The 15126-nt window shown below is 36.5% G+C and overlaps 1 protein-coding gene across 6 annotated transcripts in view; it reads right to left on the bottom strand.

The window, feature by feature from the left end:
- DEF6 (DEF6 guanine nucleotide exchange factor) overlaps window positions 1-15126 on the bottom strand; it is a 44592-nt gene that overhangs the window by 28974 nt on the left and 492 nt on the right. For 3 of the 6 annotated variants that reach the window (XM_072422914.1, XM_072422877.1, XM_072422900.1), the window contains exons 2-3: window positions 6247-6387; window positions 5666-5842 (exon numbers count right to left, since the gene is read on the bottom strand). The exons of 1 other annotated variant lie outside the window; for it this stretch is intronic. In XM_072422914.1, the coding sequence (XP_072279015.1) occupies window positions 5666-5842; window positions 6247-6387 (318 nt within the window). The remainder of the gene's footprint in view (window positions 1-5665; window positions 5843-6246; window positions 6388-15126) is intronic. 2 more of the 6 variants (XM_072422883.1, XM_072422891.1) reach the window with 2 other exon arrangements.

Here is a 15126-nt window from a genome sequence, read left to right as displayed (position 1 = left end):
GTACCGCTTTTGGTACAGAAATCTAGACATCAGTGTAATGCCCAGGTGGTTAATGTTAGATTTGTTGATGAAAATAATAAAACAAGAACGCAAACTTTGGTAGTAAAGGACACCCAGGCACATCACACCAGTGACTATCTTCAGAAGTTAGTGAAGGATGTTCTAGAAGATTTTGAAATTAAAAAAGGAACAGATTCTATGTATTGTGATAGATAATGCTTCTAATATGTTAAGCACAATTGAGAAAATGAATAATGTAGATGAAGAAAGTGACAGACAGATATTAAAGGAAGAGAGTTCTGCAAGTATTGTAGAAAGTGAACGCGAAGAGAATAGTGACATTTTGGATAATATTGTTGAAGAATCCAAGCGTACTTCTATTCAACATATGCGTTGTGCTGTTCATACTCTGCAACTTGCAATAAGAGAGGGATTGAAGGATCGTCATGCAGCTACTCTACCTGGCAAATTAAGGCAAGTAACTGTTGGAGCCAGGGCCCCTAAAACAGATGCCACTTTGAAAAGACGTGCAGGAAAAGGAGCCATTTTTTGATCAAACAACATGCTGAGGAAGCACTTATTTGATGGTAAAGCGTTGGCTTGAACTAAAAGACTTTCTTGAAGAACTTAACAATAAAAATGTTTTATTAACAGAAGGCCAGTGGACACATGTAAAAGCACTGGAAATCTAATTTCTAACCCCTTTATTGTCACCAAGAGTTTGCAATCTGAAGATTTAACACCTGGGTAATTCTTCTTGAAATAGAAGAGCTTGATATATTGCCTGAACAAAAGTGGAGGGTTAATAACTGATGGTATGGTATCTTCAAATCTCATTAGCTGCTATTTATGTTGATCCAATGAGCCGAATTTTGAGAGTGATGACCAGATTGATACTGCAAAAAAGGCCCCCTATGATTTAGCAGTTCCATGAAGGGATTACTACCTAAAACACCACCACTGGATTAAGCTATAAGCACTGGTAACTCAGAATCATCCTCTTCAAATGAAGAATTAGACTTTGCTTCCTACTTGAAAAAACTGGAACTTTAACAGTAGAGCGATATCGCATTTGCGTGAAAAATAAACAACCAGAAAATGTCCAAAGAAAGAGATTCCAGAAGCAGAAAAGTATTATCACTCATCGAAACTGACTGCAGAAGAAGCCATCCATGTTTATCCCGAGATTATTAGTGATATGGCTAGAACCGTAACAGCAATGCCACCCACCCAAGTCAGTGTGGAAAAACTATTTTCAAGTCAGATTTAAGAGCTTCTATTAAGGAGGATCTGGCAGAAGCAATTCTGTTTCTTAGAACAACAACACTATGGCCCTAATTCATCAAGCAAAATCAGACGCTAGCTCGCGCATTCGTATTCGCGATCCGAAATCGTAAGCCGTCGCGCAATTCAGCAACTGAATGAGCTCGCGGCCGGAGCCGCGCATCTCCAGCAGCTTTACACTGGCGAGCTTGCATTAAAAGTCACAGTTCCCCTAAAAAAATCATTCTTTCTAATGGCACAAATATTACCCTTAGCCCTAAAAAAAAATGTTTGCGCTGTTTAAATGTTTTAAACATTTATGTGCGCTAAAAAAAAAAGCATATTTTTAAATCACCTATTTCTTTCCTGTTAGGCAAGAGTTAACCGAGTTCAACTCCTCTACATAGGCGCCTATATAAAAGCTTCCGATGCCTGATCGGATGAGCCCCCCTATTGCTCATTATTATCAAGGCAGGAATCCGGCTGGCAGTGAGGAGGCGAGAGTACGAGCGCACTCGACTTCGGACTGCGGGAAACCGCGCTCGCTGGTCGCGCGTACTTTCGCGCTTCCAGCGAGCGCGGATTTCATTGATGAATCAGGGCCATTGAGTTAGTTTTGGATTGCATTTAACAGCTATTGTACTCTACAACTATATTCCAAGTTTCATAAATAAACTGTTTTAGGTTTTCCAGCTTTTGTTCATGTAGTTAAGCTTTGTTTTTGTTTTAAAACTACCAAAGAATGTGGTTCATATTTTTCAACTGGTAAAGTTCCTTTTCCAGATTTTTATGCATGCCATGTTACTACCTTATAGCCCCTTGATAAAAACAATAAATAAAACCTTATTGTTTTCATTTTTTTGTCTTTTCTTTAAACTGGCCTATACAGTAGAGCATCAGCTTCCTAGCCAGTAGTTCTGTGGTTAAATGGTGTGTATGTTGCCTTCCTTCATTCAACATTTTTGCATTCAAACTTCACAATAAAAAAATTTCACCCTTGTCAAAAAATTATTTTGCATTCAAACTTCACACTTTTGCAACCAAACTTCACAAAAAATGTTATACCCCCTAATTATTCATAAATCAACAAATTTATTAGAAAATTAAATATAACACAATATTTTTACCATAAATGTTTTTCTCAAGATAATAAAAATATAATATATATTTAAAATAATATATATTTAAATATAATAAAAATATGTAATAATGAATTAAATGATTTTTTAATCATTAATGATTTCTCCTCTTAGGCATTTAGGCAAAAAGCTAAACATTTTTTTATATTAATTTAGCATTCCCGCTCGCTTATTATTAAAAATAAAAGTACACTGTTAATGCTATCTAATAAAGCACCTAAATTATTTAGCCTATTTCTTTTTACTACTTCTTTCCATTTAGAGAATATGTTCTCAACAGGATTAAGAAATAGAAAGTATGGTGGTAAAAATAAGAGTTGGTGTCCCTTACTTTTAACCAAGCTCTGGCTAGTTTTATGAAAGGGGATATTATTCATTATTAGGATGGCATGCTGGACACTCTTTTCACTAAAAACATTCAAAACCTCATCAATAAAATCCTTAATAATTAAAACGAGGAATGCTTCTTGATTAAATGCTCGTGCTTGTGACTTAAAATAAAGGGTCCCATTATTATTCTTCACACAACAAATGAATAATTTCTAGAATGCATTCCAGACACAACATGCACCGCCCTTTGCCCAGTAGGGTATCTTCCCCTTTTGGTTCTTATTGAGATGTTAAACCTACTTCATCAAGAAAGTAGATGTTTTTTCCATGTTCCTTAGCAGTAAGATCAAGGATTGTGTTAGCATAGCTAAGCCTTTCATGAGGAAAGTGGGAATCATTGCGCCTTGCAAGAATTAAAGAAGTTCTTTTTAATGACCATTGGAATTTATCAATGTGTGCATCTATTGTTGAAATAGATAGATTAATTCCAAATTTGGCAAATACTTGATCCTTCATTTCCCTGAGGCTTATTCCGCAATCTTCAGACATTAATCTGCGTAACTCCTCCTTATGGGCTTCATCCAACTTTAAATTTGTCAGACCTCCATAAGGGTAAGTGCAATACTAAATATAAAGCTAATAACTTTGAAGATAAAAAGATTAATAATATTATCCTAAAACTTTGTATAAATCCCTGAAATAAAGATATTTAATTTTAAAATTATATAAAGTAAAAAACATAATAATTGACAAATCATCAATTTATTTTCATATATTTTTAATAATGTTTCTTGAGAAAAACTTTTATGGTAAAAATATTGTGTTATATTTAATTTTATAATAAATGTATTGATTTATGAATAATTAGGGGGTTTACGTTTTTTGTGAAGTTTGAATGCAAAAGTGTGAAGATAAAATGAGAAACCCTGTAAATATAGAGGAGTTGGTGAGTCGGAGTCAGGGGTACCAGAAACTGAGGAGTCAGAGTCGAAGGATTTCTCTACCGACTCCACAGCCCTGGTAAATACACAACACACTGCCAGACACCACCACTGCCATCAACAAAATGCTCACTAAATCTCCTTGCAATTATAGACAAATCATGTTTTATACCTTGCTATGTGCTAAAGATATAGCAAGTCATTTTTAAAGTCCTTTTTTGAACACAGATGTTTACTATTTATGGTTGCATAGACAACTGAGTATAACTTATGTTGTATTATAATGTATGTAACAGCAGCACAAATGTGATTTTGCAATACAGTCAATGCAAAGTAATAAAACAGTATAGTAGTATAGGTACAAGTTTCATGTTGAACACAGAAACCATGGGCACAGCAACATCAGAACATGGATTATAATTCGGTGGTTATTCTGAAGATAAGGTGGTTGTAAAGAGTCAAAGTCAAACAGTCCCTTATTTTTGAATTACTGCAATGGGCAGCCTGTTTTTTGTATATAATATGCACCCATAAGGGATGATTTGGCTGATGGATGGGTTTGATTAAGCAGTTGTGGGAGACTGAATTATTTAAAGTAAAGCAGAGAATTTACAGGCTAGAAATATGGTTTCTCTTAACTGATAACTAATGAGTTACTGCACATTCTCTGCTGGTGTATACCTAGATAGAGACCTCTATGAGCTGGAGGGGCATACTACTGGTAAAAACACAAGCGTGAGATGTGTGCTGGGAGTGGGGTACTTTAGAAAGACCAATTTGTCTTAACACACACATGTAAAATACTGAACTACACACACATTATAATTTACTAGGAAACAATGAGAAATGTACCTCTATAGAGAGGGGGCATGTGGGAACATATTGCTTAACCGATATTATCTTGGAACACTGAGTGTATGAGTGTATACAGTGTTTCTTAACTAGGCAATTTGTGCTTCTCAGGTCAGTTTAAGTGCCACCAATGATGTTTTTGGCTATCTGTAAAGGTGACAGCCTTCCCAATGACCAACAATATAAGAGACATTCTTCCCACTGACCACCACACTATTGTACAGTGAGTTGTGGATATAATAATCATAGAAGGGGTTCCCTGACGATCTAAACCTTATTTCAAGGGTTCCCCCATGTTAAAATAGTTGTCACACACTGCTGTAGGGAGTAGTTTCTGTAAAAGAAACTGTGGAATGTGCTGGAGAATACAGGGCAAAAACCCATATGCATGCTAGAGGTGTATTGTCACTGGAAAGTGACCAGGAAGAGGTGGCTTTGAACAGTGGGAAAAAACTGACAAACACAGACATTATACTGAATGCGAAGTTGAAACTGTATTGAGAAAATTACATTCTAATTTATCTTTTCTAATATTAAAGAAAAGGGAGGGAAAAACTCCTTCTATCAAGGAAGCATAGGATTATATTGTCCTCTATAATAAAACCCACAATACGAGACATGTATCATTCACCGGGAATAATCACTCATATTTTAATAACTCTTCTTTTAAATATCATCTAGATTTATATATATATTTTTATTTAATATGTAATAGGGAAATACAACGGTAAGGAAAGTGCAATATTTCACAGCAATCAGTCTGATTGAAGTACAAAAGGGATTTTTTTTAAACAATCCTAATCCAATACTCCTCCCACTGTATTCTGGAGTAATACATTATGAATAGTAATAATAATATTAAAATCTTGCGATTATATTTTGTCACCAGAGGGTCACAACCCTGCAGTATATGCATATTGAAAATACAATATATTAATGTGGCTCGACACAATTCTCTTAGACAGCATATTTCTAATATAAACCTTCCTCACACTAACTAAGCGTAGTCATCACGCTGACTTTTAAATGCTGCAGCCACTTACTATCACTACTATAGGCAGAAAAAAGAAAGATTAACATGCATGCATACAAATATTTCTATAGTTTGCATACATAGAATGCTAAAATACTATGCCTCACCTCATCAATTACCATTATTAGAGGGTATGTATCTTCTGACAGGTAGTTGAAAAGGCACCAGAGGCAAAAAGCATCTCTATTGGAAATCAGTTTTACAGCTGGATGATAGTTCTTTTTAGCTGTAAGAGTCCAACATAACTCATGAAAGCTCTCTTTTACAAATGTCCCTTCTACCACCTAAAGGACAACAAAATAAGAAATATGTCAGAGGACCACATGAAGATAATGATGGGCTACAACAGAGAACGATAAACACAGCAAACATTTTTTTGTACACTTTTTTTTTTAATTCTGCACTGTACAAGCCACACATGAAAGATGTTGGCGACTGGGCCAATCACTACGCATTTGTAGTGTAAGATGGGAACCCTTCAACTTATTCTGCTCCTAGTGGATGAACTGATTGGCAGTGGAGCCAAGAGTAATTGAGGATGTGCTGATAAGTAAAGGTATTAAAGTGACCCTTTTGTTTGCTATTTATGTGCAAAGCAGTTTCACTTTAATAATTTACCTAGTGCTCAAGTTTAACTGTCCACTGTCACTTATACATTTTAGTATAGACTTAAGACTATAAAGCATACCTTGTCTAGTATGTATTGATTCAAATATGGCATATAACCTTGACTGGAGACAGGGCCATCATCATCATCACGAAAATGATCTTCCAGTGCAACAGGATCATGGGGAATGCACAGTACAGTGTAAAGATTGTGAGACAGTACCTGTGGAAAGGAAAAGTACAGATCGAAGTGTAACATAGACAGGAGAAACATAAGAGAGATAATTAATAATATACACTGTTGGCTGTCAGTCATTTCATAAAGGATTGCGTATTGAAGTTGGACTGTTTATAAAGCATTTATTCATTAGTTTTAGGTGGAGTAAGACACAAGTGGACCAGTCACAGGGTCTTGTTTGCTGTCTGTAAGAGATAATCTTTCTCATCATGAACATAGAAATTATAAACAAGTTATATAAGCTCTTCTGTCATCTGAATTTACTGAAACCCTTTTTACAGCTCCTTATAAAAATGTGTAAACTGCAATCCGGAGAGATGAACCAGAAAAAAATCTGTGTTTCACTCGGAATTCAATAATAAGTAATAAACAGATAATCTTTGTTACTGGGCTCCAAGGGGAACTCCAGGCACATATATAAAAATAGTATGTATTTTATATATATATACACACACACACACACACACACACACACACACAGCAGCTTTCATACCAGAAAGGCAGGGTTAGCACACCCCCAAAAAATGGCACTATAAGGTCAGTTTCATATATTTGCTATGCATTACCACATATAAATATGAAATATTTCACATGCCAACTAATGTTACAGTAAGGTATCCTATTCCTTTAAAAGAGACAACCAACACAACTGAACATGCAAAAAAAAGGAACAAGCACAGACCTGATCTAGCCTTGATCAGGTTGCTACTAACTGCTTCGTGCACAAACTTGTTGTTGGCTTTTCAGCTTTAAATTGTAAACATTTATGTAAACTACCATACAATAATATTTTATGTTAGAACCGTACATGTTTTATACTTTCAAAATAACAATGATCACAAAACTAAATAATGTATGTGCATGCTTTAATAATTTTTGTGCTTGGTAAGTGACAGTGGCCTGACAGCTACTGATCTGCAATTTTTTAGCAATAGTACTACTTATGTAGATTAGAATGTTGAAATACACAAATAAAAGAGAAGCACAGATAATTCTTTATAACTGGCCTTGTATAGTTATGACTTTTCCCCACCCTCACCACTTCCGTTCCTCCGTTTACTTCCTGCTCTACTGAGGTTTTCCTGCTGCATAAAAGCTTCTTTCACTAGCCTAGATCACTTACAAGTGTTATGCATAATCGAGGAGATACAAAGACACACAAAGAAAATTGAAACATTAGATACATAACTGTCATTCTGACCTATTTTGTGTAAAAATGTAAATAACTATTTTTACTTAACCGTTTCATTAAATGACAATAATAAGGACAACGCTGTTCAAATAAACCCAAAAGGATGCAACGAAAGCAAGGAAGGTGATCATTTGATTTTGCGTTTTAAAAAACACAAAAGATTAAAAAAATAACAACTAAAAGCTATGCACTTTAAATTTAAAATACAGAAATGTATTGTGTACACTGATCGAATAAGTACTATCTTATCTATCATCTAAAGGGGAGAGAGACTGACAACAATCTACTACATGACAACCTCCAAATTATGTACACTTTACATAGTGTCACAGCACACATAATATATGCACTTATGATTTTGCAGAATATGCACTTACTGTATATAATAACCATAGTGTACTTGAATTTTAAATTAATTGAATTTTATTGTGTGTATTAAATTATATTATTATTAGACAATTAACTACATTTTGACATGTTGTGGTGCCCTCATCCAAAACAGACCTGATCGACAGTGAAAAATCAGAAGGTTTAAAGACCAGACCAGAGCCAAAACTGTGATTGCTAGGTTCCAGCAAAAAAAAGGCTCATATGGAATACATCTAGCTATAACTCTTTCTTGCCACCTCTTCCTTCACATTTACAAACACCCGTTGGAGAGGCCACCACAAGACAAACTAAGTGGCCAGAGCTTGAATCAATTGAATTTTTTTTTTATTTGAGGCTATGTATTGCCAAGAATCTGACTATACATCACAGGAGTTATGATTTATTAATAAAGTCCTTATAACATCTACTAATTTGCAATGCAATCCACTGAATAAGGCTAAATCTACTCTGATTTAATTTTAAACTCTTATAAATGCCCATACAGCATTTGTATGAGATTTTAAAAATTGATAAAGGCATTTTTTAACCAAGATGGCATAGAAGAGGTAAACTAGAAGATGCCCACAAATGTCACAAGCCAAAAAAATGCTGAAAAATGGCCAAAACTTCTATGAACACCCAATTCATTTCAATGTTTATGATTTTATACAGGCACTTGTAGGTGTTGTCAAACTTTTGAAAATGCTCCAGGATGCTTTTTTTTACAGTCAGTCAAATAATTTCTCACTGGAATGATTGGGAATTTCAAAAATTTGTGTTTAACACGGCTTGCAAATGATGGAGAAACCACCTGTGTAGCCTAATGGTCATGAATTTAAGTTTGCCTATATCAGTTAAAAAAAAAATTTAAAAGTTTGAATTTTTTTATCCTAATTCAAAGGTCAAAATTAGGCAAGATTTTTAGACTACACTGTGTATCTGTGCATGATCTCTAATAATGGGCCACTGCTTCCCACCCTGCCAGGAATGCAGCCACAATATTGTGGCCAGTATTGCGGAACTACTGACATTCCTGCTGCCCATTACCCAGGTTCTCTCATGATAGTGTATCTTGTATCTCTAAGTCTTGGAGAACTTTAAAAAATCAAGTGCTTAATGTCTTCTTTCCATTCGGAAATATGGAAATATTTCATAGGAAATATGTATGGCATCAAAACTAAGCTGTGACAGTAGAAAGGGATGGTGTTAAATGATGTAACATGGCTGACAAATAATAAAAAAATATTTATGGTGCAAAATGTACAACAGGGTGCCAAAAGCAGACCTAAGAAGCCAGTTGAAAAACTGCTTTTACCAAAAACATTCTAAATATTTTGCATAAAATGGGTGCATTTGGCAAACATATTGCAACCAGCATGCACTGTTTATCTAGTGTAGTCAAGGCAGACTACAGTGATATTTCACAGCCTACAGCCAACCTACATTTAACATGTGGTGAGCACAGCTTGCCCACACCACAAAAACAACTCAGTAAATTTCCTCAATCTAGCAATGCAATTATACTCTATCCCATTACCATTATCAACCAAATAAACTATATATGACTGAACCACTCAATCTTTTTTGAGGAAATGCATTGCTGCAAATTACATATGCATGGTATCCTGAACCTGCTTTCTGTTCATATTCAGAACATTTCCAGGTCCTGTCACTTTCACCTGTGCAACATCTCCAAAATCTGCCCCTACCTGTCCCCAGAGACCAACAAACTCCTTGTACACGCTTTTCTTATTAGCTCGTCTGGACTACTGTATCATCTTCCTCTCTGGTATTCCACTAACCCAACTCTCTCTTCTACAATCTATTATGAATGCTGCAGCCAGGCTCATCCATCCTTCCCACCACTCTTCTTCTGCTGCATCTCTTTGTGATTCTCTTCATTGGCTTCCATTTCACCTTAGAATCAAATTCAAGCTTCTGTGCTTTGCCTTTAAATCCCTCAACAGTTCTTATCCCACTTACCTTTCTGACCTGGTAATAAAAAAACTCCCCTAGCCGCTCTCTTCGCTCCTCCAATGACCTACTACTGACTCCCACACTCATAACCTCATCACACACATGAATCCAAGACCTTTCTATAGCTGCCCCGACTCTCTGGAATGGTTTCCTCGTCCTATTCGGCTTGCTCCTTCTTTCTGCTCATTTAAAAGAGAACTCAAAACTCATTTTTTCAAACGTACCTGTCTTCTTCTGTCTTTTGAAACCCTCACTACTTCCCACCACTACATAATTCCCCTTCTATTGTGTGTTACTTCCCCCACCTCCTAGATTGTAAGCTCTTCAGGGTCCTCTCCTTCTCCTGTGTCACTATCTGTATATGTCTGCCATTTGCAACCCCTATTTAAGCTCTGCATAATATGTTGGTGCTATATAAATCCTGTTTAATATTATTATTATTGATATTAATAAATAATAGTAACCACCTTCCAGGTGTGCATGTCAAAAATAGGCCTCCCCTTCAAAGAGTGTACAGATAAAGATGTATTCACATGGGTGAAGAGGGGAGTTTTCCTTTACTCCTATATAGGTGTCAGATGTGAAATTTCTGCTCTTTTCCCTATATAAAATATAAGACAGAATAGCTCTCTCAATTAGATTCACTACCTGTAAGACGGGGATTGAGAGGTCTGCTCTAGGGTGTCACTGCAGACCATAGAAATTTCACTTAGCATTGCAGGCCCAGTATTTCCTAACTTTGTTGACTTTGTCCTAACACTAGATTGGTTGATTTATTACTCCACCTTTGATACGTTAGTCCTGGGCTTCCTTCACTTCCACATGGTTACACATATTGCTCATAATCACCACCTTCACATCCCCAAAGATTTCCACACACCTTGCATACCACCGCACATACCACATCCAAATTCATTGGCACAAACAAATGCTTTGCTTGAACAGGCTGGTGGTGTGAAAAACAAAAGTCAGAAAATGCACCCTGCTACTTGTAGTGTTTCACCTGAGGAAGCAATGTGGTAAAACAGGAACTGCACCAAAACCTCACCACCAGTCAGAACGTAGTCTTACAGTACTCTAAAAGGAGGCATATTTATGCATTTCCAAAGAATAGTCACTTGGGTTTTACTAAAATGGTAAAATTTACAATCCCCGAAACCAAAAAAACATATCCTTCGAACCTGCCCAAAATGTATTCCTTTTTTTGAGGACCTCATCCTTTATATACCTGCAAATCAGATCATATCTATCAATGATCATAAAATATTTATCATATTTATATTAGAAAAATCTGCTTGATAAATCATTCGCAAACCCTAAACTGGTTAAACGTGCAATAGCAGACGTGTATACAGTACACCATCAGATACCTTGATAGATTTTAGAAGAGCCTGGAAAGCGCTCCCCATCTTCTACGTACAGAGAATGATACTCAAATTGTATCACGGGGCCTACATTTCCCCACATAGGTCTTTTTCAGAGTCCCTCTTCTTGTTGTCACAAATGTGGGGCTGAAGTAGCTAAATTCTATCACATGTTTTGGAACTGCCCAAAAATCAAATATTCTTGGAAAGCGTCCCATACTTTGCAAAATCTGGTGAACCACTGTACATCGACTCAAAAATGGGCGCTGTTCGAGACATTGACATTACATGGGACACGTATTGAACAGGGCTGCAGTAAACTTCTCGCCATCATTTGATTAGTAGTGAAAAAAGCAATTTTACATAAATGGATATGTTCAGACCCACCTACTCTTAGCCTGTTCAAAGAGAAACTGAAATTTGAAATTGATACGGACTGGCTAGAAGCGTATAAACAGAGAAACACGGGTTAATAGATTTTCCAAGGTCTGGGAAACCTACATTGCATGATTACCAGTGGACACCAGAAAACGTATCTGTCACAGATCCCTGCAGGACCAGGGGATCTCTGCCCTCCTTAGTGTCACTTACCTTTCATTCCCCTGCTGCCAGCACCAGCTCTACTCAGGGATCCCATTCTCTGCTTACTTCCTGGTCCATGTCATATGACTCCCTGTCAGCTGCCCCTTTGCCTCAGAGGACTAAAGTGTTCAGTTCACTCCACTTGCTGACAAACATGCAAACAGCACCTGAACTGCCTCCTCTCCAGCACTCCCTCTAGTGGTGGGTTAGGATGTCTGCAGGTCACATGGCCCATCCATCACATGACCTTGCCTTTATTGGGAAGTGTCTGGCAACAGGAAGTTTCTTTGGTTCTGCTCCCAGGTTTCTGCTGTTCCTGTTGGTGCCTGGATTGTTTCCTGGATGGGGAAATGTGTGTGTAATTCAAGATTGGCCCAGTAGTCATGGCCAATGACTGAAGCAGCTGTTGAGTAATTTTTCCTTTTGTTTAAGGATGATATGTGTATAGTCTGCGTGTGATTTTCAATTTACTCGACCCTTGCAGTCCCAGGTTTTGTATTTTTTATATTTTGTATACTTTGTATTTTGTAAACTTTATTTTTGTTGTAAATTGTTGTTATTTATGCCTCCTTACAAAAATAAAATAAAAATATTTTTAAAAAAATGGTAAAAATTACCACAACAGAAATTTCATGTAAAATGAGTATGGGTATCTCAGCAATATCAGAATACGGAATACCTAAAGTGTCTGGCATTTCCAGAACTCCCCCTCAGCTGTACTTTTCTTGCTACTCCAGGGCATGAACTTGAATGGTTGGATTTTCATAGAAGAAATATGTTGTTATTGTTGTTAGCCTGTACCAAAAGGTTACCATTGAAATTTAACTCAGAAGGCTACAAATAGAGAAAGAGGCAATAAAATGTAAAAAAAAAATTCTTATGCCTCTTTTTCTATTATAGGCTTGTTCCAGATTGAATGTGAAGCAACAACTCCTTTGTTTCCATATGACAAAGTTTTAAATCTAATGAGAAGGAAAAACTCTATTTTTTCAATAAATTTCAATTTTGGCCAAATTTCCAATTTGTCTAAGTTTTTAATTTTGGCCCACTGTGTATTTGAGTTTGACACCCCTGGCCTAGGCGATCGAGAATGAATGGGATCACAAGGCCTCCCGGGATACCTACAACACCCATCTTGGGAGGCTTTTGGGTGCTCCCTCTGCGAATGCCTGAGCATCTCGGGCATGCGCAGAAGGAGCCCTTTTGTCAAAAGGGAAAAAAATTGCCGATCTTGCCCATGCGTAGTGAGATTGGCAAGTTTCTTTCCCCATTTACGTCACCAGATCTCGCGCCTGTGTCTGGTGACGTAGGAAGAAAAACCCTCAAGAAGTGGAAAAGATGGAGGTGCCCGGCATGCCAGCCTGAAGATGGAGGCCGGGACAATGCAGGACCTGACGGAAGAGACCTCCCGACCGATCGATTGCTCTGCAGTATTGAAGAGAAGTGTATTTTTTTTGTTTTGGGTGAGGTTTGAGTTTTTTACGGCTAAAGTGTTTTTAGATTTGCATAGCATCATGGCTAAAACTCACCTTGTCATGTTTTTGATTCTGCATACAGAGATTTCCTTTTTACTGGAGATACAGAAATATAGAAATACCCCCAGAACATTGGAACAATCCAAATTAGAATATTTACCTGTATTCACTGAAAGATGTAAAATATGAATGTTTGATTACTTTCTTTCCTTTGTTCACAAGAAGAATATGGAAGGTGATTCTGCCAAGCAGGTGCACAGATCACAATAAAAACCTGACAAATCACTTTCCCTCTATCCAAACCTGAACATCATTTGTTTGGCTTAATATATATTTTCAAGAAATTCTAAAAGAAAACAAAAAACAAATCTGCTGCACATATAAAGTGAAAGCATCTAGAGGTGCTTGCACACAAACCCCGAAGGCTCTAGTTCAAATTTTGTTTATGGTTGAATGCTGGGCCCTTCTGAAAGGTAAAGCATCAGCACTTCCTGATATTGTTGAAGCTTTTTTAATCCTGTCTTGTCCTCCTCTTCATTTGGAGGATCTAGATTTCCGATATGACTGTTGAAAATCTCTGCAACCTACAGCCCCCTTCCTGGCCAAGAAATCCCATAAGTGATAAAAAAAGGAGAGAGAATACTTTAAATAAAACCAGTGTAGTCAGAGGGAAGCCTTACACGGTAATATGTCATGAGCAACACTGGGTGTGACACTTACTTTTCCTTAATGAGTTGCCACCTTCCTATCTTAATGGGTGTTTGTAGAAAACGTGCACAAATATTTTCTTCCACTGAAGTACACAGGACTATCAGTTTTAATCAGGAAATATTTTCATAAAATAGTGATTTCCACCAACCAGCAAAACTTGCTTCTACACCAATAGTAGTTCCTATAGAGTTATGAAAGATGCTCAACAAACTCCTATTGCTTGTACACCATGTTTGATCACCCCAAGATAGCCATGAACTCTGGGATATTTTAAAATCTATTAGATGAAAATGTTAAATTGATCAAATTAAGCACATTTTGGCCATGTTTTGGGCAGTTTTTTTTGTTAACTGGTTAACTATGGTATTGAAATCAAAGCCACCTTTGGTGTTATAATCAATATTTCGACTGGATATAATGGTGAGATCACTCATAATTGAGCTTAATTTTTTTTCTATGTCTGTAATCCTAAGAGTCTTATTATATAGTAGTGATTGTGAAATGCATTAAACATTGCTTGGTTAGGAATTTTCCAGGCCCATGTGTTTTTATTGTCAGTGATTGATTATCTACCAGATGTTTAGTAAATGTCAGATTCACTGCTATTGAGAATAATTTTAAACAGAATGCTGATCTTTGTATTGGATTGTAATGTTCGATTTCAATGAATTGTAATGTCAGCTGAAATTAACATTTAAAGAATAGTTGATGGTTGACAGAATCACAGACCTGATAAACTGAACATTCATCGAGCAATGGAAAGATCCCGGCTAGGTTTACATGAATGCCAAGCATATTTGGGTGTTTTTAGCTGTTCTTTGTGGTCCTAATGTTCAGCCATTCTTATAACTTTAGTCAGGTTGTCAGTGAAATACATTATATATACTTTTTTAGCGCTTAAATAATTGTCTATATGACATTGTTTGATATAAAAGGCTAAATGGCTACAGATAGAAAAAAAATACCCTAGATTTGATGAGTCGTCGATTTGCACACCTTTCCTGAAAGGCATTTCTCTAATTAGAAGTTTCACATAGGTAATGGCAGCTTCATG

The sequence above is a fragment of the Pyxicephalus adspersus genome, chromosome 1, assembly GCF_032062135.1.
Source record: "Pyxicephalus adspersus chromosome 1, UCB_Pads_2.0, whole genome shotgun sequence".
NCBI classification, from domain to species: Eukaryota; Metazoa; Chordata; class Amphibia; order Anura; family Pyxicephalidae; genus Pyxicephalus; species Pyxicephalus adspersus.
This window is presented reverse-complemented; position numbering and strand designations above follow the sequence as displayed.